The 24796-nt window shown below is 47.5% G+C and overlaps 1 protein-coding gene across 1 annotated transcript in view; it reads left to right on the top strand.

Moving 5' to 3' along the window:
• The window catches only part of CORO2A (coronin 2A), a 53614-nt gene that overhangs the window by 7662 nt on the left and 21156 nt on the right, over positions 1–24796 (top strand). The window contains exon 2 of the mRNA XM_005660267.4: positions 22175–22375. Within this exon, the coding sequence (XP_005660324.1) occupies positions 22175–22375 (201 nt within the window). The remainder of the gene's footprint in view (positions 1–22174; positions 22376–24796) is intronic.

Below are 24796 nucleotides of genomic sequence, written 5' to 3'. Positions count from 1 at the left end.
CCTAGTAGAGGCTGGGCACCCTGGTCAAGCATCATGGACCTGACCAAGGGGAGCTGTAGGGACCTGCGTGGTGAAGGGATGGAGGATAGGGGAGCACTGTGAGGTCACCAAAAAGACACCGGTCTGCATAAAGAGAGCTCTGCAAATTCGCTTTACCTGGAAAAGCAAGGAAAAGAGCAGGATGCATGGAATGAGCCTGTTTTGGTTTGAATATGAGGAAAGAATAGTTCTACACACATGTAAATACAGAAAAACAGACACATATCACGCTAGTTGATTATCACTAGACAGCAGAATTTTTTTTGTCTTTTCTGAATTTTGATATATATGATAAACATTTTATTTCCACAAAGATGTGGCTACATGTAATATACATTACAGTGGAATGTAGACAGTATAATAATCTGGCCAGTCTGCCGTCACCAGGCTGGAGGGTTCAAGGAGGTCTCCCAGCACAAGGACTTGGGTGAAGCCTAGATGACATCCTCAGGGATGGCTCGATGACCGAGTCATCTGGGAGGAGAGGTTTCTGTTGCGGGGGGTGTCTCTGGAGTAGGTCCCAGGACTCCCTTCTTGGGACAAAGACTAAGGGTTTTAGGTGGCTGCAAGCATAGTCAGCATTATGACCAGTTGCCCGAAGCCAGAGACCACAGGCTACATCAGCAGGAGCACTGAGTCAGACCCAGAAAGTGAGTTATCGGGCTGGAGTTTGGGCTGGCCCCTGAGTGGAACTGGGACAGCTGGGACAAATCCAGAAGTCATCAGGCTGGGGAAGAGCCTGTGCCTTCAGATTCAGTGATGCTTCAGGCTTCCACCTCAGTAAGCCAGACCCCAAAAGACCCTTTGCCCTCAGCGATGTGCATTCTCAGTCTTTGGTCCCTAGGACTCTCACAGACCTTCCTGCCTCTTTGCAAAGACAGTAAAGAAACCAAGCTCCTGTCCCATTTCATTGAATGCAGGGCACCACCTATTTTGAGATATACTATTTTACAATCCATTAAGAAAGAAAAAGAGCAGAGTTAAACTAAGTTGCATTCCAGTTTCAGAGGTGTTACAATGTTAAAAACTCTGTGTCTTAGAATCAATTAGATATGACATGTGACAGGCGCCACCCTAGATTCTTAATGTATATTCACTCATTTAATCTATATAGTAACCTCATAGCTAGATATTCTTGTCCTCTTATTAGAGGTGAGGAAACAAGGGCCCAGAGAAGTTAAGTAACTTGCAAGGTCACACAGCTAGCAAAAGGTAAAGCTAGGATTTGAACTCTATTCTAACTGGATTCCACCACTTTTTCCTTATCCATCCTCACAAAGACAGGACTCCTGAGCTCTGACCCTTGGGAAGAAGACAATGTCCAGCAGAGTAAATGTATACCAGTGCAGAAATGCCCTGGTGGACTTGCCATCAAACACCGGGTACTCTGAGTAATGGGGGAGCCTGGAGGAGGGCTGGGAAGCTACTGGACAGGAAAGGAGCTTTAAGAGCTTGCTGGCTTGGTTATTAGTCTCATCCTTGTTATAACCATTATCACGAGTAGGCTGGCCTGTGGCCCACCCCTGGAGAGAGACTGCGAGGCCTGTCCCACACAGATCATCCTAGAGCCTCACCCAGACTGTCCCATTCATTCATTCCCTGAAGAGTTATTTTTCAATTTAAGGTTTTTTTCGCCATGTCCACCGCATGTGGAAGTTCCCAGGCAAGAGGTCAAACACTAAAACAGTTACCTAAACCACTGCAGTAAAAATACCAGATCCTTAACCCACTGTGCTACAAGGGAAATCCTCAATTAATTTTTGAATGAGATCTTTGTTCATGTACTAATCACTTTCTGCATGTGAAACACAGCTCAGTGCTAGGGATACAGAGCAGAGCAAAACAGATGAAGGAGCTATGCTCGTGAGCTCACAGAGTCCCACAAAACCTGGAGAAGAGAGGGTGTAAGGAGCATGCAGGAAGGAGTTCCCATTGTGGCTCAGCCTGTTAAGAAACTGACATAGTGTCCTCAAGGATGGGGGTTCAATCCCTGGCCTCGCTCAGTGGGTTAAGGATCCTGCGTTGCCATAAACTTTGGCATGGGTCACAGATGTGGCTTATATCTGTCGTTGCTGTGGCTGTGGCGTAGGCCAGCAGGTGCAACTCCAATTTGACCCCTAGCCCGGAAACTTCCATATGCCACAGGTGCAGCAGTAAAAAAATAAATAAAAATAAAAGAAGAGCATGCAGAGTAGAGGAACACTGCAGATGGCTGTTCTAAGGGAAGGATTTTGTAGCCAAGACCTGAAAGATGTATAGGGAGCAGCCGGCTGTGGGCGGGGAGGGGAACTAGATAGATCAGAGAAACGGCAGGTGCAAAGGCCCTGAGGCTGAAGGAAATGAGGCTTAAGGAAATAAAAGCACTTAATGTCAGTAGCTCAGACACTGGGCAAGGAAAGGCTGGAGAGAGAGAGTGGGCCAGACCCTTCGGGCCTTGGCCCTGGAGTGACATGCTCAGATTTCCATTATTTGAAAAGATCAGGGACAAGATGGCTGGTATCTAAGACTAAGTGCCCATGTGAGAACAGATGGTATCTGTGGAAATGGACCCATATGGCTCATTTAAGAGGTGTTGTGGAGGTGGAGGAGGGTGGGGTGAGTGATGGGACTGTGGACACAAGGAGAAGGAAGCCACACAGGTAACCCCTCTGATCTAGCTTGCCTACAGTGCCCTTCACATGGCCTGACTCGCAGAGGCAGGACTACTGAGGGAAAAGCATCACCCTGTTGGAACCTCTTGCACTTGTCTGGTTCTCATCTGTTTCTTCCCTAGCAGTGCTTAGATATCCTGGTTCATCCAGCATCAGGGTTTTGCCAAACAATATGGGAAAAGTCAGCAGGATGAAGGGCTTCAGGCTGTTTTATGGAGCCTGTGGAAGGAAAAAAGAGTGAAGAGAGAATGGGCCATATGGGGGAGAGAAGGTAGAGAAGGCTAGAGATGGAAGTTCTGCAGTGGGAGTGGACCTGGCCCGATATGTCCCAGTAAGAAATGGGCATCCTGGTGTGAGGGTGTCACATGGCTTGGCCACCATCCCACAAACTGGCTTTTCAGAAAACCTGGAGCCAAGTTTGGTGGATTATGTTGTCCTGGAGAAGGGTCTCCAGTCCAAGGCTCTCTCCTTGGGCCTGAACCTGTTTTCACTGATCCACTGGGGGTGCTGACAAAGGGCTGGTCCCATCTGGAGGTGTCAGGAAGGTGGAGGTAGGGAGGGTTTGGTCAGCAAAGCGGTGCTTGAACCAGTGACTTTGGAAGCAGATGGAACTCTTCATTCATGGGACATGTCTGAAGTCACACAGCCAGAAAGTAGCTCCCTGGTATGGTTTTCTATGCTGTGAGTTCCAGAATCAGAGGGTAGTTCCCTTCCCTGAATCTTGCTCTGAAGCTGAGAACATGACACTGCTAAGTCTGCAACCTGGGAGGGGAGTTGTAGCCAGGTGAGGGATGACTTGGACTGTATGCGGGAAGACTTCCTGGAAGATGGAATATCTAAGCTGAGCTTTGTAGCAGCTGGATGTACAGCGTGATGGAGAGGGAGATAATGACAAAGGGACAAAAGAAGCCAAGGGCTGACGATGGGGAGCATACAGAGCCTGTTTGGGATGCAGTGAACATACAGTCTGGTCTGGTTCAATCTAAAGGGAATAGTATCAGATACTAGTCAGATTTCAAGGCCAGGGATGTGGCGGGGAGGAGTGTTTTATTACTGATATTGTTTAGAAATGGAGACACATCATGATAACAAAAAGTTAATAAGAGTTTTAGTCAATTTTACTATTGTATATAAGTTCTCTGTAGAAAACGCACCCCCTTATTGTCTGGCTGACTACTCACCTCCCTACTGCTTTTGTCCCCACTTTCCCTTCCCAGCAAGAGGAAGGGAGCAGATTTCAACCTACGCCTTAGAAGGCCCAAGGTCCATGTCCACAGCTGCCCACTGCCTTACCAGCCCTGAGCTGGCAAACCCTGGGTGCTGCTGGGCTGCAGAACTCCAAGTCCCGCAGTGTTCAGGGCTGCAGTTGGCAGTCACAAGCAGAACCCTCAGACTCTGGGACAGCCCAAGTCTCACCTTCCTAAACAAAACCTTCCAGAGTTATAAGGATAGCAGTAATGCCCTTCAGGGGTTACTTCCCAGCCCACAGATGTCATTAAGGCCTCATGAGCACTCAGACAACAGTTGGGTCCAATTAGTCCCATTTCACAGATGAGGAAACAGGCTTCAGAGTGACTCTTAGAACTGTGGCCTGTTGATGACCCCTCATCCTCTGCCCTGACAGTACTTGTAACCTTTGCTGAGATGCACATCTCCCTGCTACCCACAGCTACCCTGAGAGCCAGAGGTGATCCCACATCACAGGTGAGGCAGCTCAAAGGGTGAGAGGTCAGGCCAGTGAGAGGGCCAGGAAGGGGCTTGAGATGTTAGCATCAAGAACCAGAGATTTTTGTTCTCTCTGGGATCTGCTACTGACCAGCCAGGTGAGCTTGGACCAGTTATATTCCTTCCTGGGTCTTTGTTCCTTCACCTGCAAAGTGAGAGGTTGAACTAGAAGATCCCTACTGTCCCTTGCAGCCTGAATAGCCTCTCTGAGAGTCCACCTATCTTCCATCCTGGCAGCCTCAAAGTGCTCACTGGGGTGCAGGAAAAAACATTATCTAAATAAGAAAATAATTAAGGTTTGCTCACATTTGCCAGGTGTAGACACAATGACACCCTCTCCAGTCAGGGGTTCAGGCAGCCTCATGTCTCATGTCTCCAGAAGTCTCCAAAAAAGAAGTAACTAGGATACCATACTCTTTGATTTGTTTTGGCATGGTTTGTTTTTGGCAGGTTATCCCAATTAATTAACCTGGTCAATTAATCTAGGTTAATCTAGACTAATTAACCCAGATTGGATTTGTGGATTATATTCACCAGTTTTAACTAAACAAACAAGCAGTTTTAAAAGATTCCTGCCAGGACACTGGGTTGTTAGTAATTCTAATAACAACAGCACATGCAGATGAGGCAGCAGGAGAATTTACCCTTGGCTTTCCAACATGACTTCTTCATCAGCCACAGACAAGGGGAAAAAACCATGTGACAGGAAGTCAGCCCAAGATTTTTTTGGGGGGAGGACATTATTTGAAATAGAGATTTATAGTCATTCTGGCTAATGATGAATCCCAACTCTTGTATATGTTGTGCTCAATGGCTACTGGTGATGGTTACTTGTACATATTATAATATACTGGGATGGGTCAGCTCGATTTTTTCCCTTTGGAAGGAGTAAAATGATCAAAACAGCTTGGTCCTAGTTCACTTCTCTCACTTTCTGGTCTTTTTGGTGCTCTTCCACTTGACACATCACCACATTCATGATCACAAATTTCTTTGAGTAGGGTGCAATTTCTCCAGTTTTCTACCCATTCCCAAGGCAGAGACTCCATGGCTACCTCTTGGCCCAGCATGGGGGTCCATCTCCAACTGGAGACTTGGAAAACATGGACTGAGTCGATGTGCTTTAATTTACCCTTCGGCCTTTCTAGCAGTAAGGACTTGGGGTCTGTCTCCTCTTCTAACCCTAAGGAGCCCCATCTTTCCCAGCCTGAACACACTCTGGAGAAATGCAGCCCACCTTTCAAAGGTCTGAGCCTCAGGAGGGCCCAGGTAGGGTGAATGACCCTCGGCCTAACAATTGGATGAACTTCTTCCCCAGCCATCTTTGGAATTTGTCCCTCCAAGAACAGCAACACAGATAAGGAACAAAATATTTGACACTGTGTCCAGGCACAGGATCAAAGGAAACTTTGTTCTGTGTCTTAGAGGACTCTCCTGGGCTGGAGTGCCAGAGATCTGGATCCCATTCCTGGTTCTTCCCTGTGTGGGAGGCCCTGCCCATGTTGATTCAGTTTTCCTTTCTGTAACTCATGATCTCTGGGGGTTTGGCCAGTGCTGCTTTTCTGAAATGAGAAATCTGGGATTTTTCTTGGAGACCTGCTCTACTGAGTGGTTCTCAGCCCCCATCTGGAAGGTGTGGGTATCCTCTGGGCTTCAAACTGAGTGAGAGGTGGGGACAGCTTGGAGCACTACTGTGAGACAACCAAAATGGGAAGACAGTGGAAAATCAAGTCACGCAAGAAACTCCCCAATCTGGAGCAGAGCTATCCCAGGGGCAGGCTGTCAAGGGCCTCAGATCTCTGAAGGGATGTCATGGGGCAGAGAAACGGATGTGGTTGGTGAGGCTCCAGGGATGGAGACAGGGCAGTGGGGGAAATTGTAGATTTCCGCTCAGCAGAAGGAGGAAGTCTAATGGTTGCATTCTTCTGACCCCGGAAGGAGTGAGCTTCCCTTCAGTAGAATGGTATAAGCCGAGACCTTCGGACTTTTCAGATAGAATGGTGCGGAAAGGAGAGAGAGAGAGCTGGGTCCCTGATCCTGGGCATCCCTAGGACACTGTGTCTATTTCTTTCCTCCATATGTAATACGATCATTTGAGAGGGAATTGGTGGGTCTAGCTAAGAATTAGATTAGATAAAAATTAGAGACTTAGATTCTAAATCAGCAGTGAGGAATGGGGAAGGGGCACAAGGCTTCCTGTTTCCATCCAGTTAAGGGGACTTTGGTGCCTCTCAGCAGAGATGACCCTTTTCACTCCTGAATCTTTAGATCTTCAGGTGTTGCCACTTTGAAGAGAAAAGGAACATGAGTACTTTGTGCTTTTGGTTTAACCTGTAAGCCCTATTCAAAGTCCTTATTCATTTCTGCTAAATATTCATTTCAACCCGTTAATTTGAAACCATGCCTCCTCACAGTGAGAGTTTGAAACCATGCCTCCTCACAGTGAATTGTCAATAGAAGTTACTATTATTATTTATTTTAAAAAATTATTGGAGTTCCTGTTGTGGCTAAGCAGTAATGAACCTGACTAGTATCCATGAGGATGTGGTTGTGATCCCTGGCCTCACTCCATGGGTTAAGGATCCAGCATTGCCATGAGCTGTGGCTTAAGTCCAAGACATGGCTCAGATCCCACATTGTTGTGGCTGTGGCATAAGCAGGCAGCTGCAGCTCCAAATGGACCCCTTGCCTAAGAACTTCCATATGCCTCAGGTACAGCCCTAAAAAGAAAAAAAAAAAAAAAAATATATATATATATATATATATATATACACACACACACACACACATTTTTTTTCATTTTTCTTTTTTTTTTTTTTTTTTTTTGGTTGCCCTACAGCATATGGAGTGACCAGATCTGAGCCGCAGTAGCAACCTATGCCAAAGCTGTAGCAACACCAGATCCTTTTAACCCACAGTGCTGGGCCAGGGTTCAGACCTGCATCCAGTTAGGGTTAGGGTTAGGTTAGGGTTAGGGTTAGGGTTAGGGTTAGGGTTAGGGTTAGGGTTAGGGTTAGGGTTAGGGTGGTGCAGAGATACCACCAATCCCATTCACCACAGAAAGAAAATTATTTATTTTTTAATTGAAGTATAGTTGATTATGATATTTTATTAGTTTCAGGTATACTACATAGTGATTCAATATTTTTATAAGATTACACTTAAATTTACTACAGATTGGCACAATTCTGTAAATCAACTATACTTTAAATTAAAAAAAAATAATTATTACAAAATAATGGCTATATTTCCCTGTGCTGTACAATATATCTTTGATGCTTATTTTATACACAGTAGTTTAATCCTCTACCCCATATTGCCCCTCCTCTCTTCCGTCTCCCCACTGATAACCACTAGTTTGTTCGGTATGTCTATGAATCTATTTCTATTTTGTTATACATAGACATTTATTTTTTTAGATTCCACAATGATAACATATTTGTCTTTATCTTTCTGACTTATTTCACTATGCATAATACATTCTAGGTCCATCCATATTTTTGCCATTATTACTTATTTTGAATTTGTCTTATGTTAATGATGTGCCAGGCAGTGTTCTAAGTGCTTGTCAGACATGAACTCATTTACTGTTATCACATCACTTTACAGATGGAACCCTAAGGTCTAGAGAGGCTGATTAACTGTCCAAGGTCTTCTAGCTGGTGTGAGCTGGGGCTGGTGTTTAAGCCTGGCAAGTGGTCTCCTGACCACATCTATAATCACTGCTTTACTGCCTCTCAATGCTGTCATATCATTTAATAAAGAAACAAAGCACCTTTGCCTCTATTCTCCTTTCAGCCTCCTTAGAGCCTCGGGAGGGTTTCAGGCAAGAATGCACATTCCCAGTTTATGGATGGGACAGTGGGGCCCAGAGAGGGCCAAAGACTTGAGCGGGTCATACAGAGATAGAGAGCAGAGCAGAATGGAGTCAAGCCCCTGATCTCAGAATATCTGTGCACCTTCCCTCTATAGACAAGGGCTCCCAGCTGAAGCACCACTGGAGTCTGTGCTGGTTAGTGAAGTCACTGCTCCCTCAAGGGGCCCCTTTTTTCACCACGAAAAGCAGAGCCAGCTCCACAGAGAGGGAAGTGGATGGGAAGAGCTACTCTCTGCCTGGGAGAAGGTCAAGGCCATCCTGAAGTTGCCTGGAGGAGTGAGTGGCGAGCATCCTCACCCCACAGGGCCCATTCTGCCCAAGGCCAAGCCAGAAAAGGCCCTAACTAGCCAGGAGCGAAAGAGTGAGCAGCTGGGGGAGCCAACCTGCCCCCCAACCCCTGAAGTCATGTCAGGAACCAACTTTAAGGCCAAGGGTCAGGAAGGGTTAAATGAACCAGGAGCTCCCTGGGGAAACTATCATGGAAGCAGAGGTGAAGCCCACTGAAGGAGTGCAGAAGGGCTGGGCACTGATCTGGCTCAGTTCTGCTGTCTCTTTTTCCTTTTTTTTATTGTGGTAAAATATACAAAACATAAAATGGGAGTTCCTGTCGTGGCTCAGTGGTTAACGAATCCAACTAGGAACCATGAGGTTGTGGGTTCAATCCCTGGCCTCGCTCAGTGGTTAAGGATCCAGCATTGCCGTGAGCTGTGGTGTAGGTCGCAGACGGGGCTCAGATCTGGCATTGCTGTGGCTGTGTCAAAGGCCGGCAGCTACAGCTCCAATTAGACCCCTAGCCTGGGAACCTCCATATGCTGCAGGTACGGCCCTAGAAAATACAAAAAGACAAAATAAAATAAAATAAATAAAAAATAAAACGTATCATTTTAACCATTTTTAAGTATACCATTCTATGGCATGAAACATATTCACACTGTTGTGCAATCATCACCGCCATAATTTTTAAATTCTGACTTCACCATAGCCTACTCTATTATTTAATGGTTTGCTTACATGTATGGATGAAGAGTGTGCATTCAGTGCTAAAATATAATGCTTAGCAAAGGGACCAGAAGTAGGAGATAAACACACAGCTTGCCCCATGCCAGGCACTGCTCTAAAGCAATGTGAATGGATAAAAGTATGGATTTTTTTTTTTTTTCTTTTTAGGGCCACACTCGCGGCATATGGAGATTCCCAGGCTAGGGGTCGAATTTGAACTACAGCTGCCGGCCTACACTACAGGCACGGCAACGTCAGATCCAAGCCGCATCTGCGACCTACACCACAGTTCAATGCCAGATCCTTAACCCACTAAGCAAGGCCAGGAATTGAACCTGCATCCTCATGGATGCTAGTCATATTCGTTTCCACTGTGCCATGACAGGAACTCCAAAAGCATGGAATTCTTACAACTCCATTACAAGGTAGGTTCTTTTACTGACTCTAGTTTACAGATGTGGAGACTGAGGCACAGAGAGGTTTAGTGTCTTTGCCCCCATCCCTCACTGACTCTTGTCTGGGCCCCCTGGTTGCTACCATTTATTGAGGACTCACTCTGTGCCAAGGCTAGAGGCTCTTTCTGGCTATCTGCCCCATCTCATAGCAACCCAGTGAGAAGTAGGGGCCATGTGGAAGGAAGGACTTTGTAAATCAAGGAGCACAGGGCTTTAGAACGGTAGTTCTCAGTGTGGTCCCTGGACCAGCTGCATCAGCATCAACTGGGAACTTGCTAGAATTGCAGAATTCTAGGATCTATCTCAGACTTGCTGAATCAGAAACTCTAGGATGAGCCCAGCAATCTGGGTGTTAATCAGCCTTTAGGGGACCCTGCTGTACTCTCAAGTCGGAGACCCAATGGTGGGTCTTCTTGCAAAGAAAGACCTTCTTGAAAATGTAAATGAGACAGAGTCAATCTTGGAGCAGAGTGCCTCTGCAGCTCTAGTAGCTGACATCTTTCCTATACTCTTCATGCTCTGTTGGACCTCCTGCTGTCCCTGGCCTACAGACCCAGACTGAACAGATGTGGGCAGAGGCCAGGGAGGCTGGAAATGGGGAGAAGGTAGCCTCACCATCCTCTCCTAGAGTCTACCTGGGGAACTGATTAAGGCCGTGCAGCAGTATTTACATCCATGCTGACAAGCAGGTGGGGGAGTGGCAGGTGGGGATTTCCCATCACCCCCCTGTGTGATGGCTGGGAAATGGAATGTTGGGCCACCTGGGCATGGGCAGGAGCAGGCAGCCCTGAGTCATTCCTGGAGACTCTTTTCACAGGGAAATGGGCTGAATAATGAAAGGTAGCTATTTTCTGATTTGAAACCTCAGCTGCTGAGAAGTGGCCAAGAAAGAGGCGGGGCCTCCCAGCTCAGTGTTCTATGAGCTGAGATCTGTGGAGGCAAATCAGGCCTTGACTCCTGGTCAGCCATCCCCTAGCTCTTCCCTAATCAGTAACATTCCTCTCGTCTTGAGCGCCGATGAGGAAGGCCTCAGAAGCCTCCTCCTTCTCCTCCACAGCCCCTCCAGTATACTGGAGCTGGGCATGAAATGAAACCCACTTATTTCTTCCTTAGACACAGTCCACAGTTGAGGAGAGAAAATACCTCCTTTCCCTAATGGCAGGAGCTAAATCCACCTCAACCTGACTGGTCATACCCTGGTTAGAAACTTTGACACCTCTCTCCGTGGTCTCAAGTGCCAGCTCAGCCAGCATTCAGAGCTTTGCCCGACCACCTTTCTAGCTGTGCTCCCCTTTGCTCTCCTGCATCTGTTCATACCCCAGTTGAACTGGACTCTCTGATTTCCTGGATATGCCTTTGTCTGCCCACCCCCCACTACATGCTCCTAGCTCTGCCTATGCCAAGTGGCTGCCAGGCATATCTCAGCACAGAGCCTTCTACTTGCAGATCTGTCCCTACTCTGTGCTCGGCTCAATCTGCTCAGCCTTGAAGTCTTAGCTCAAATATAGCCTCCGCTAGCCCTCCCTCACTCCCCAGAGTTCATTCTCCCTGCTGCCCTGAACTGAGCTTGCTGGCCCTTCCCATCAGTCTGGGCTCCTTGGGGGGTAAAGTCTGTCCCTGCCTCTGCCCCGCAGCACCCAGCACTGGCCTGGCCCAGACAAGGTCTCAATGATGCTGCCTAGACTGACTCTGGGCCCCAGTTTCCTGAAGCAGGACAGGGTGAGAACTGATTTGTGGCCCACTCACAACAAAATTCAGGCCCCGCTGGCCAGAAGCCCATCCCAGGACAAGGTTGCAGGGCTTCAGCCCGAACCCAGGATCACTGTGGGGCCCTAAGCAAGGTGCCTTCCCTCTCTGTATCTCATAGTCCTTCTCTGTCCAAAGACAGATCCAGAAGCTCTACCAGAGAATGAACAATAAGCAGGAAGTGGAGCCACCAGATGTTCAACCTCCAGGAGGCATCTTTAAAAAGTCTCCGTAAGGAGAAAAAAAAATCTCTATGACCCTTGTCTCTCGAAACTCTCAGATAAGGAGACGTGGGGCAATAAATTTGCATGGAGTTTTTTGTCAGGGCCGGTTTGGGGGAATAAATAGGAAGAAGCCCTGTTCTTGGTCTCCAGAGGGTCAATGTAGGGAGGTCTCTGAGGGCTGGGACAGCTGCCAGGCAGGCAGTTCCCACCACCCTCGTGGGTCCTGGGGTCTGGCACATGTGGGCTACATAGAGAGCCCTCAGTGAACTGTCCTAACAAGTGGGCAGGGCAGAGGTATTACTATTTTATGGGTGGACAAACAAAACCCAAGGAGAGGACAAGATTTGCCCAAGGTCATGGAGCAAACTGGCGTCAAAATTAGTACTCTCCAACCTGACTAACAAGCCTCCTATGAAGTGACAGGCCCAGCACCCCCTACCCCTCTTCCCTGCTCCTAGTACCCAAAGTGGGTGTTCAGGAGAGGCCAGGGAAAGGGGGTGAGAGTGTATGAAAGCTCAATCTAGGAGCCAGGTCAGTCTCCCCCTGGGTACCTGCCTGCAGGGTCTGGCCTTTGGGTGGGCAAAGAAGAAGGAAGAAACTATATGGGGTTGACAGTCCAATGGAGGGATGGTGGAAAGAAGGAAAAAAACACAAGGAGCAGGACAGAAGGAAGGGAAAGAGAGTATACATTAGCTAAGTTTCTACTTAGTACTGAAAGGCACAAAAGCCTTTCCAGGTCCCCCATTTCTTATGTGCAGGATAAAGGCTTCAGCCTCCTAGATCTTCCCTGAGTTCCAAAGGGCAGATTCCAACAGCCACTCATCAGGGATATAGGGACTGCAGAAACAGAGTAGGAACAGTCTTCCATAGTTCAGCGATTAAAGCAGGATCCTGGTTCCTCCTCAAGGGACATGCATAACAGTATTGTTGAGCTCTTCTGCAGGAACTAAGGCCCGCACCCAGGTGGAGGATGGCAACTTCAGACTGAGCATAAGATTACTAGGACACCAACCTGTTACTTCACTACCAACCAATCAGAAGAAAGCAGCCCTCACCCCAAATTTTGCCTATAAAACTTTCCCCAAAAAACCATAGGGGAGTTTGGGATTTTTGAATACAAGCCACCTGTTCTCCTTGTTTGGCCTTCGCAATAAACCTTGCTCTGTTCCAAACTCCGACAACATCTCAGTGTGTTTGGCCTCAATGTGTGTCAGGCACACGAACTTGCATTCAGTAAGAGTACCAGCCACATGCACGGTATTTTACAGCTATTATCTTATTTAATCCTTGACAAGACCCCATGAGTAGATATTAGGGTACTCTTACACATGAGGATGCTGGGGTCCAGAGACGAATGAGGGTCCAGGATTTGAAGCAGGTGCTTTCTGCTTCCCTTCCTTGAGTATCAGGATGGAGGACTTAATAAGCTAGAGAGACCACTTGGACTGTGGAGCTTAGGAAGCACTCCCCCACCAGCTGGCCCAGAAAGGTGGAGTGAGAGAACAGGGCATTCTAGGAACCCAGTTAAGTGCCAACCTTGGACTTACCTGGCCTACTAGGCTCTAGGCAGAGAGAAGAGGTGTGAAGGAAGACTGAGCTGACACTTTGAGGCAAGAGCAGATAAACCAGTGTGGCTCAAAGGCAGGTGTGTGGAGATGAGGGTAATGGCATCAAGAATGTGTTAGGGTCTTAAGTCCAGCAGAGGGTTTTAATCTGAGGACAGAGGGGACCTAGGAGGGGTTGTCTTAAGGGAAATGACAGAGTTGGGGGGGGGCAGGATAGGAGAAGAAAACAAGTCACCAAGAGAAAAGGGCTGCCCAGGCCTAGCACAGCTTGAGGGGAGGGTCGAGAGCACGGGTGCCCTGGGGCAGAAGAGGCCAGGCCATCTCAGGAGATGCTCTGCTCCTCCTCAGGGCCTGGAGACCTGACTCTGGGCAGTGTCAGATGTCAGGAGGAATTGCTCCCTCAGGCCTAATCTCTTTAGGAGGAAAGAGGGATTTTCTTGGCTCACTCTCAGACTCAATCTGTATTTCCTGTGGGCCTACAGGGATGCATCTGTGCTAGACCAGAAGGACCGTAGAGCTGGAGGAGAGGTGATAAAGGCAGAGGCGGGAGAGTACTTGAGGCAGAGAGAACCTGGGGACAGGACTGTTTTTACCATGCTCAGTGCAGAGTTCCTCTGCCTCCACTGCTGATAGGGTCTGGGGTTTAAGCCCTGGAGGGGGAAGTGGGGGTTTCTGGGCAGCAGTGTTCAACTTTCCCACCTGTGAGGTGGAGAAAACCAGAGCGCTTCCTCTGCCCTTCCAACTTCTGCCCCCATTCCCACCAAGACCACCAGTCCCCCAAGCAAAGGGCTGAGCTAAGTTGCTGGCCTCTGCTGTCAAACCCAAGTTCACATACCCAATGCACAGTGAGGTCAAACAGAAATGTTAGAGACTGGAGCAGAGAAAGGTTTATTGCAAGGACCAAGCAAGGAGAACAGATGGCTCATGCTCAGAAGAAAGGAACTCCCTGATGGTCTTCAGGGAAGAGGTTTTTTGTTTTGTTTTTGCCTTTTAGGGCCACAGCTGTACCATATGGAGGTTCCCAGGCTAGGGGTCTAATCGGAGCTGCAACTGCCTGCCTACACCACAGCTACAGCAATGCCAGATCTGAACCACGTCAATGACCTACACTGCAGCTCATGGCAACGCCAGATCCTTAACCCACTGAGCAAGGCCAGGGATAGAACCTGCGTCCTCATGGAGGCTAGTCAGATTCATTAACCACTGAGCCACGACGGGAATTCCTTCAGGGAAGAGTTTTTATGGGCAAAATTTGGGGTGAGGGCTGCATATGACTTTCTTATGACTGGCTGGTAGTAAGGTAACTGGGTGGTGGTCCAGGAATCTTAAGCTTCCTCTGAATTTACCACCTCTACAGGGGAGGGAGGGATGTCAGTTCCCCTCAAAAATACATTGTTACATATATCCCTTGAGTAGGACCTGGACTCTCCTTTATCACTGCATTACTGTTTGATGATTTTCCTTTGTTTCTGCATTCCCTCACCTTCCTGATTGGCAACTGAATCTGGCCTTTAGAACTCAGGGGAGCTCAAGAGGCTGAAGCCTTTTTCCTACCAACGAGAAACTCTGGCCAGAGAGGCTTTTGTACCCAGGAGTGCCCCTCAGGGTTCTGCTCTGCTTCACTGGAAAGCCTCACCAGAGACCTGCAGAGATACAAGCTCTTTATCTCTGGGTTGATGAAAAGTATTAGCCTTTCATGGATCTGTTCCCTCCATTAACCTCTGAGCACCTGGTCAGAACTCTGTGCCCAGCGGGTTGCTCTGCATTTTTTGATTTGGGATTTTTACTCAGATCCCCAAAATGTTGGGCCCTCATCACATACCTGTCACATGCCAAATCAAATCTTTGTGTCCTGTAAACAGGATCACAACAGTCTTCACAGCAAACATCTGTTGAGAATTAAATATATACCCTGTATTGCTCCGTGTGCTGTGTGGACTATCTCATTTAATTGTCAGGGCACCCCTGTAAAAGAGTGTGGACCTGGGACTAAGTAGCTTGGCTCCGGATTCCAGCTCAGCCGCCTACTAGCTGTGCAATTTTGGACAGGTTACTTAACTTCTCTGTGCCCCAGTTTTCTCATCTGTAAAAATGAGGTAGTAACAGTACTTACAGGATTGCTGGGAGGGTCAAGTTAGTACCTGGCAAATACTTCACACATAGTAAGCAATATGTTAGCTATTAATTGTCATTATGCCTGACTTTATTGGTAAGGAAACAGATACATTAAGTAACTGGCCCAAAGTCACAGAGGCATGATGAATATATTCTATAATTATACTGTTTAGTTGGGTACCAGTAGCCACGTGTGGCTACTGAGGACTTGAAATGTTGCTAGTGCAACTGAGGAGCTGTATTTTACATTTTAATTGATTTTAATTTACAAGCCATGTGTGACTAAAGCCTCCCATATTGGACAGAGCTGATGGCTGGGTCCTCTACCCGGTGATCTAAGTACTTCTAATTGTGCATTCAAAACTGCAAACCACTGCCTGTGCTTTAGAAGCTTGTTGAGATGGTAACATCTCATCCTGTCCTGCTCTCAGCCATTTCCCTGAGAAGTGCACAGATGGGGAAGGCAGTGACTCAAAGGCCCCCTTACCCCTGCTCCCAGCCCAGGGCCTGGCACAGAATAAGCACTAAGCCAACAGTGGGAAGGTTGTTGACTAAATTAAATCATCTTCACATCTCTTTACAGACCTTCTTGGATTTTTCTGCTTTGAGAAGCTCTGTTCTCTGGTTCAGGATGTTGGGCTCTTTAGAAGTCTGTTCTAAGACCCTTCTCTTTCACAGGCAAGTTGTCTGAGTCAAGGCTACTTGTGACTTACAGTAGAATCATTGCGTATATATATATATAGGATAAAAGTTTTCTAGAGGCCTCTATGGTAAGTAGCAGGGTGACCAGCCTTTCTCTGTTTGCCTAAAACTTTTCTGATTTTAACACCAAACTCCTGTATGGCAGGAATACCAACCCCCACACCCTATCCTGGGAAAACCCAGAACAACTGGTCACCCTGTTTCTGTGGAGAGCCACAAGACTTCTTTTGCTTTGAATGAGGGAAGAAAATTAAGTCTGTCGGGTGAGACCCTGAGGGCCCAGGTTCCTGAGTCCCACCCTGTCACTTCAAACCCTGTTGCTGGTATTCTGTAGGCAAAAATGAAGATACCTTGTGCTGAGAAGTGACAGCTAAACCAGGGCCTGGCTTCCAATGAACAAAAAGGACTGTGGATAAAATTCTACTTGGGAGAAGTACAAGCAGACCTGTGGTTTCTTCCTTCTATCTGATGGGAAAGGAAGGCTCCATGGTTAAGCAGAGACCTGCTTGACAGCAGTGCAGGCTTGATCTCAACTAGGCCTTGGCTTCCTGATCCGGATATCTCACATTCTGTGGGGTGGATCAGAGGCCCTGATAAGGATTCAGGATGAATTGAGAAAGGAACTTTCCAGCTACTTTTGGGGTCAAGGCCAGGATTAAGACAAACTCCATGATGGATAACAGTCAACCCAGGACTGGAGTCAAGGTGCAGGACCCACCCATAATTAGGTGTGCATTGTGTTAATTCTTGGTCTTCATAGATCACCTTCAAATACAGAGTCCTCTGCTCTTACAGTAATCTTTTTAAACCTAGGAAACTTGTGATTCTAATCACCCTGTTAACTGTGGGTGAGGTAAGTGTGGTGGTTCAGACCCTCCCATGAGGTGTGTTTGGGGACAGATCAATGACCATAAGGTCAGGTTTTAAGAGAAAAAATAAAATACAACTCCAAATATTAGATGTGAAACCACAAACTTAATAAGGGGAAAATGATAGCCAGCAACGCTCAACTCCTCCCCATCCCTGACGTTCAAAGACCAAATCAGGTAGTTTCATGCTCTCCCTGAGGCCAGGAACAGCACAATTAATGAATAATCTATTATGCTGCTTTGTACCACACCCAGTTTGGGTTTGGTTTCAACCACCCTGCAGCTAACCCTTGTCCCGCAATGATTCAGGGCTAGGCTGGGAAGACAGGCCTTTGGGGCCAGGCAGGAAAATCTCTGTTCTGTCTCCATCTCACACACCATAAGGGAGCATGTGGTGAGAAGAGGGGCATCTGGACCAGGTCCTGGCTTCTGGTTCCCATCTCCACTGCTCCTGCTAATATGAAAACAAGCCCTAGGAGAGTTGTATGGGATGGGACAGGTAGTGAACCATTCCACTGCCAGGCATTAAGAAATGAACTCAGTGGGATGCTAAACCCAGTGATGACTAAATCTCTTTTGCAGGGCAGAAAATTCAAAGCCCAAAGAGTCTAATCCCATGGCATCATGCCCACTAAGCACCCCTGGGATAGCAGCAGCACAATCAGTGCCACCCCTGCGTTGTGCCCCAGCAGGCTGGCCCGCTACACCTGAGAAGGCCTGCTGTGGTTTTGATGTGGGACCAGGTGGATGGGATTGGGCAGGATAGGACAAGTGGCATGGGGTAAACCTGGCCCACAAATCACTGTTCTAGCCCAGCCCGTGGGCGAGGGCCTCACAGTGCTGAGGGCCCGCTATGGTCCACATTTCCAGGCAAGTGCCTGCTTGTGGGGAGTGAAAACTCCTGCTCTCTGAATTGCTGAGTCCTTAAACTCATGCATACACTGATATACACATGCACGCATGTGCTAGTCCACACAGACACCCCAACAGGTGCACAAGTGCACAACACCCACAGGAATACACAAGCACATAGGAACACCCTGATCAGTGCCGTGCACACGCACAGACTTGCACACACAGTGCACACACATTCACACAAATTTCAGCCACATAAATGCATGCACGCTCTTACATCTGGGGCAAAGGGAGAGACAGCCCACCTGGCTTTGTGCTATTCCCCCACCCACTAAGTTTCCGGCATGGCAACAGGTCTGGAAGAAGCTTAGCAGTGGAGATAAGGTCCTGGGGCCAGGTGGGTTGGGATAGGGGAGAGGAATTTGGCACAGGGGTTGGGGGGCACGATGTTTACTGTGCTCTGTGGCTGACTGGCTCCATCAGTGGAAGCCAAAGCCCCCTTTCCAAAGGGTGTCCACTTGGTTTCCTGAACCTCGTTTTCTCTTTCTGTGAACTAAGGGTGATAATGGTCATGATACTTCCCCTGGGGGCTGAGGGGGGATCCAGGGTATAATGAGTATGAAAGAACTTTTATCATCACGGTCATTATCCAGAGACAGAGCTGGGTTCAGCTCCCAGCTCCACTACTTTCTAGATGTGTGACATTAGGAAGGCTGCCTTGCTTCTCTGCCTGAACCCCTGTATCTGTAATGGGGAGCAAGGTAGCACCTACTGTGGAATTCATACAGGGGAAGCACCTGGAACACTATCTGGCACCAGCAATCACCCAAAACTAAGAGTTACTGTCATGCAAGTGACTGTGAGCTCCAGGAGAGTCATTATCCAGGCATCTTACGGCCCCGACCCTGAACCTGGGACCAAAACTATCCACCAGATGTGGGGCCAAGCCTCAGGCTGTGAAGGGAGAGCATGGAGTGGCCAGAGGAGCCAGAACAGCTGATACTGGTCAGGTCATGTTGATTTCAGCAGCCATGACCAGCCCCTTCACTCCACAGCCCACGATGGGCACAGCACCTAGGCTAGTTTATCCCCTACTCTGGTTTCTCACTAACTTGTCCCCTTCTATGCATCCTCTCTGCCCTACTTCAGCCCAGGCGACCATTATTCTCACCTATTCCACCCTTTCTTCCTCTCAGCCATCAGAGGAACTCACTTGAAAGTGAAAGCTTGTCCTCCCGCTTCCCTTCAGCAGCTCCCCATTGCCCTTCAAATCCAAGTCCTTTCACATGGCTCCTGAGGGGAGCTGGGTCCTGCCTCCTCTTCTCCCTCTTCCCTGCAGGGTCCTGTGCTCTGGCCACACCAAGCACAGACAGCCACTGCCTATCTACCATTGGTTGGGCCTGCCTGGGGCAGCATGTTGGTTAGAACAAGTAGACTATGCTCTGTGACAAATAACCCTATTTATCAGTGGTTCACCCTACTTCTGTCAGCTCTATGTCCAACGTGAGTTGGTTAGAGGGAGGTGCTCTGTTCACACAATCCCTTGGGACCCAAGACGATGGAACATGTGGCTTCCTTATCCTTCCTGACAAGGATGAGAGGTCTGGAGGGTCACACGCAGGTCTTACATGCTTCATCCTGGAAGTGGCACACATCACTTCCTCCCATGATCCACTGGCTACAGCTAATGGTGGCTGCCTAACTGCAAAGAGGATGGAACATGGGGTGGGAGCAATGGAATATCTGGTGGGCATCTCCATCAGCCACAGACAAGTGCCCCTCCCCCTACTGCTGCCCAAGGTGAGGCAGGGGTGGAGACCCAGGAGCTGAGCCTGCTGACTTGCCCCCCAATCTTCCCACCCCCAGCCCAGGCCTCACCAAACTCTTCAGCTACCAGTAATTGTCAAGATCCTAGGGAGATCATTGTCCCTGCTCTTTCCTCAGACAATCTTTAGGACTTATTTCTCTCAGGACCCAGTACAGAGAAAAGCTGTGCTACTCCTTAGCAAGTGGTGGCATTTATCTAAAAGACACTGAGTAAATCCTTCTGATTCTATTTCCTTTGTTGAACTGACCACTAGAAAGCTCAAACATAAATTCCTGAGGTCCACTTCCTCTGTGTGTAGGACCTGGCAGTACACATTTATAGCCTGACTCTCCCCACATTTCAGGTGATCTCTTTTTGTTCCTGCATTTTCCCTCTGTCCCCATTTCCTTATTTCCTTCTATCTGTGTTCTTTATTTCTGTAAGGCTTCTTATATCCTTTCTGGAATTGGATGGGCAGTCACTAGGCAATCCCTGCATTCTGTGCTGCTTCCTGTAGCTCTGGCAAATGCAGCAAGGATTTGGGGCAAAGCTCCCAAAAGGAGAGTTAAAACACCTGAGCTTCACAGGACAGACCCACCCCCACAAGGCTGTGGGCTGTCTGGTGCTATGTAAGGGGTTTGGCTTATGGGTCAGGCCCCTGATCACTGTCACCTCCTGAGGTTAACAGTGTAATTTTGTGCCTTCGAACTAAGCATAGAGAAGAGCCTCACGGGCCGGCCATACAGGCTAGGCCAGCACCTTCTTTGTCCTGACCTCATGGGTGCCCACCTAAACATGCCTTCCCTGAGAAGTGCCTGGGGCCTGAAGTAGGCAAAGCACTGTGCTGGGCACTCCTAGCCTTTCTTTGAAGAAACTGCAAGCTGATAGAGACCAGATACCAAACTCCAAATCAGGGCAGACGTGTCAGGGACCAAAGGGCAGGGAGGAGAGACAGAGGAGAGTAAGATCTCTGCTACTCGGGTCAGTTCTGGAGAAAGGCACCTGGGAGCTGGGGGAGGGGAAGGTTTGAATTTCGTAGAGGTGGGTACATGCAAAATGGGGCTGGGAAGGGCAAGCCAAGCAGAGCGAAAGGCAAGGGTAAAGGCCCAGCAGAGTAGAAATGCAGGAATAGGTACAAGGGAAGCTGGGTGGTATTCTTTATTTGGAAGGTGCCATTTAGAAGACAAGCAAGAAAAAACAAAATTTTGGAATATGAGGTGGGACCCAAGCTGAGTTTGGCCTTGATCCTGTAGGGCAGCAGTGAATGGGGAGCATCAAAAGGTGATCTAAGGTGGGGGTCAAGGTGGGAGGAATATAGCCAGGCTTGTCCAGAACAATTCCTTTGGCTGCACAAGGATCATGGATGGGAGGGCCCAGTGGGTCAGCAAGATTAAGGGGAGGGGTTTTGAACCAAGTAGCAAGTGAGCCAGGGCCAAGAGAAGCCACATGGTGTCATATATTTGGCCCCTAATGAGTGCTAGGCCTTCTTACAAGCCATTCAGGAACTAGCCCTGCTCACCCCGCCAGTTTGTATTCTCTTTGTTCACATTGTCCAATTTACATGTGTGTGTGTGTGACTATATATTTTTTTAAGCATCTCCTTGGTAATCTTACCAAATCACATGGAGTTTCCCAAACATTCTATGCTGGATTCTATCTCAGTGCCTTTGCTCAGGCTGTTCCATCTGCCTGGGACACCTTCCTCTCAGTTCACCCTTGTCTGGCCTACACTGCCAACTCATCCTTCACATCAGAGGTCACATGTCACTTCCTCTGGGAAGCCCTCCTTGACTGCCAGGTACAAACCTCCATTATTACCTACAGGACACTGGGTCCCAGTGGCCTAGACGCCCCTAGTAGAGTCACTCATAGGGCTCTTCACTCCTGTAATGCCGCGCTCTCTTGAAACCCCCAGGGCCTGGCCCAGGGCCTAGTCATACGGTGGTGCTCAGTAAATATTGAGTGAACAAATACAAGTGTGGATGAGGAGCAAGGGAAGGTCAAGATGCCTGGATGATAACAGTGGTGACAATTATTACTGCTGAGCAAGAGATCTTAGTATATCATTTCATTTAATCCTCATGATGAATTTATGAGACAAATAATTTCATTATCTCCATTTTATAGATGAAGAAACTGAGACTTCAGAAGTGATTTGGCAAGAGTAGAACTGGAATTTGGAGCACAGGCAGGCTGGCTCCAGAGGACACAGTGTTACCCACTTAGTTGGGCTGAGCTGGGTGGGGAGGCTAGGTTGTCTGGTGAGGTGCTGGATATATGGGAGGGAATGTGGTTTTTATGCCTTTTTGTGCTCACGCTTTAAAGAATGAAAAGCAAACACCATCTCATCACATCTCACTAAGTCCCAAGAAGTAGCCACGATTAGAGCCTGCTCGCCTGGGGGCCCTTCTTAGAGCAACACTATCCTTGTAGAACTGACCACTGTCCTGGTCATGCCCTCTTATGTACTCCCAAGGGGAGAGTATGTGTCCTGCTATCAGGGCAATGAGCCTCATGCCCCTTCTATCCTGTTTGTCTCCTGCAGATGTCATGGCACCCCCAGTACCGGAGCTCCAAGTTCCGCCATGTCTTTGGCAAGCCAGCCTCCAAGGAGAACTGCTACGACTCTGTGCCCATCACCCGCAGCGTCCATGACAATCATTTCTGCGCTGTGAATCCTCACTTCATTGCGGTTGTGACTGAGTGTGCTGGTGGGGGGGCCTTCCTTGTCATCCCCTTGCACCAGGTAAGGACACCTGCTAAGCCCAGGCCCAAAGAGCCCTCTGGAGGCAGTGCAAGACAGAGGGAAAGTAGGAAGTGTCAGGTTCAGTTCCATACTTGGGTTCGAGTCCTAACCCTGTTATCAGCCACATACCATGCCTGTTACCATGAATCAGTCATTTCACCCCTTTGAGTCTTGGTTTCCTCATTGGAAAGGTATACCTCTCCTGGGATTTCAGCCTCTAGCAGTTGTTTAGGAGTCCTAGGACTTCTAGGACCTCTCCTTTACCCCCATTGCAAAATAATTCTCTCCTGAATAATATTTAATTCTTAGTGCATTGCGGGGTTCCCAAGACATTGGGGAAACCTCCAAAGCTACCCCCTTGCCCCAAGAAAGGAAAAAAACCTTGAGCTGAAATCTAAGTAGGAGAGGTAAGCAGCAAGTGAACAGGAAGAACAGGCTTGTCCTGTGGCAAATGTTGACAGAATAACTTGGGCCATGTGCAACTGCTGACATTTAACAGTTTCTGACCTCCAAAAATATATAGGTTAACTTAATAGCAGATCTTTTCTGGATCCATAGTCTCTGCCTTGAGGCAGGAGGGGCTAGAGGGATCAAAGCATAGACACATACCACAATATGGAAGAATCATAAAAACAATGTTGAAGGAAGAAACCAAATAAATTACACTCTCATTATATTTACCTAAATTTTAAAACAGACTAAGTTAAACTCTACTTTAGGGATGCATGGTAGAAAAATCCTGAAGAAAAGCAGGCAAGGGACTATCGAGAAAACCAGGATAATAGTTACCCCCTGGGGGAGGGAGGGAGTTGACCAGCAAGTGTTCCATAGGGAGGAATTTCCTTTGTGCTGGTAATAGTTCATGTCTTGACCTGAGAGGGTGGCAGTTATATGGTTAAATATATTTTCCAACAATTCATTAAGCTGAATATTTACATTGTATGCACTTTTTAGTATATTATATTTCACACAAACACACACATAAGGATGACACTAGGTCCATATGGTTTTATGGGCAATTTCTATGTAACTTTCAAGGAACCAATTATTCCAATCTTTTACAAACATTTCCAGAGACTAGGAAAAGAGGGACTGCTCCCCTCCTTGTTCTGAAGCCAAGATAGCCTTGATTCCAGAACCAAAAAGGAACAGATCAAGAAAGAAAAATTACAGGCCAATATCACTCAAGAAGATGAGTGCAAAATTACCAACAAGTCAAATCTAGCGGTGAATTTAAAAAAGGATGCATTCTAACCAAGTTGGGTTTATTCCAGAAACTAAAGGTGGTTTAATATTAGTAAATCTATAAACATAGATCATTATGTTAACAAGTAAGGGAGGAAAAACATATGGTTTTCTCCATAAATGCAAAAAAAGCATTTCATACAGTACAATACCCATTCATGATAAAAATTCTTTGCAAACTAGGAAATTTCACCAACACAGAATTTTTTAAACTTTTTGTTTTGAATTTCAATCCTACAGAAAAGCTGCAAAAATTGGTGAATATTCTTCACCTAGATTCACCAGTTGTTAACATTCTTCCAAATTTACTTTTTGTTTCCTTTTAGATTTTTTTCTCTGTATGAGTGGTCCAGAATCTGAGGACTGTGCCTTATAATTAGTTATATCTCTTAGTCCACTTTATTTCATGATATTGACTTTTTTTTATATATTGACATTTTTAAGCAGTAAGCCTTGCTGTCTTCCAGCACAATCCTAAAATTGGATGTGTCACACGGTTTCCTCATGATTAGATTCATATTGTACATTTTTGGCAAGACTATTAAACAAGTGATGTTGTATCCTCAGTTCATTATGTCATATGACACATGATGGCAACCTATCCCATTAGTGGTGATATTTGATCTCTTTGTTAATATGGTGCAAACATCATTCATCAAGAAGGAATATTAGAAACATCCTTTTAATATTAGCAATAAGATAAAAACATGCTGGCCTTCACATTAAGACTAGAAAAACAAATTAAAGGTATAAGGATTGAAAAGGAAGAAGGAAAGCTGCATGATTTACTGATGTGATTATCTACACAGAAACCCAAAATAAGATACAAATGATTAGAAAAATAAGAGTGGTTGTTGTCCCGTGGGCTGGCAGGTGGTTTGAGGCGGCGGGAAGGCGGCAAGCTGTGCGCGTGCTCATCGGGACCCAGATGCTCCCTTCCGACAGCCAGGCCTCATGCCTCTCCGGCCGCCTCTGGCCTCTCCCCAACCTACCCTCAGGCCAACAGCCCATCAAAGCTGGGGTAGCCCCGCTCTCACCCCTTACCACGCCTCAACTCGGCTGCCCTCGGACCCCCTCAGGTCTCCTCCACTCACCGTGATGGCGGTAGCCAACATTTCTGCTGACGGGAGTGAGGAGAAGAAGCTGGCTTCAGGCACCACGCTCCGGGCTTCTGGT

Source organism: Sus scrofa, chromosome 1, assembly GCF_054392235.1.
Source record: "Sus scrofa isolate SSC_HxYL_T2T_F1_AM1 chromosome 1, Sscrofa_HxYL_maternal_Yorkshire_Landrace_v2.0, whole genome shotgun sequence".
Lineage (NCBI taxonomy): Eukaryota > Metazoa > Chordata > Mammalia > Artiodactyla > Suidae > Sus > Sus scrofa.
Note: the sequence above shows the minus strand (reverse complement) of the source record. Positions and strands in the feature narration are given on the sequence as shown.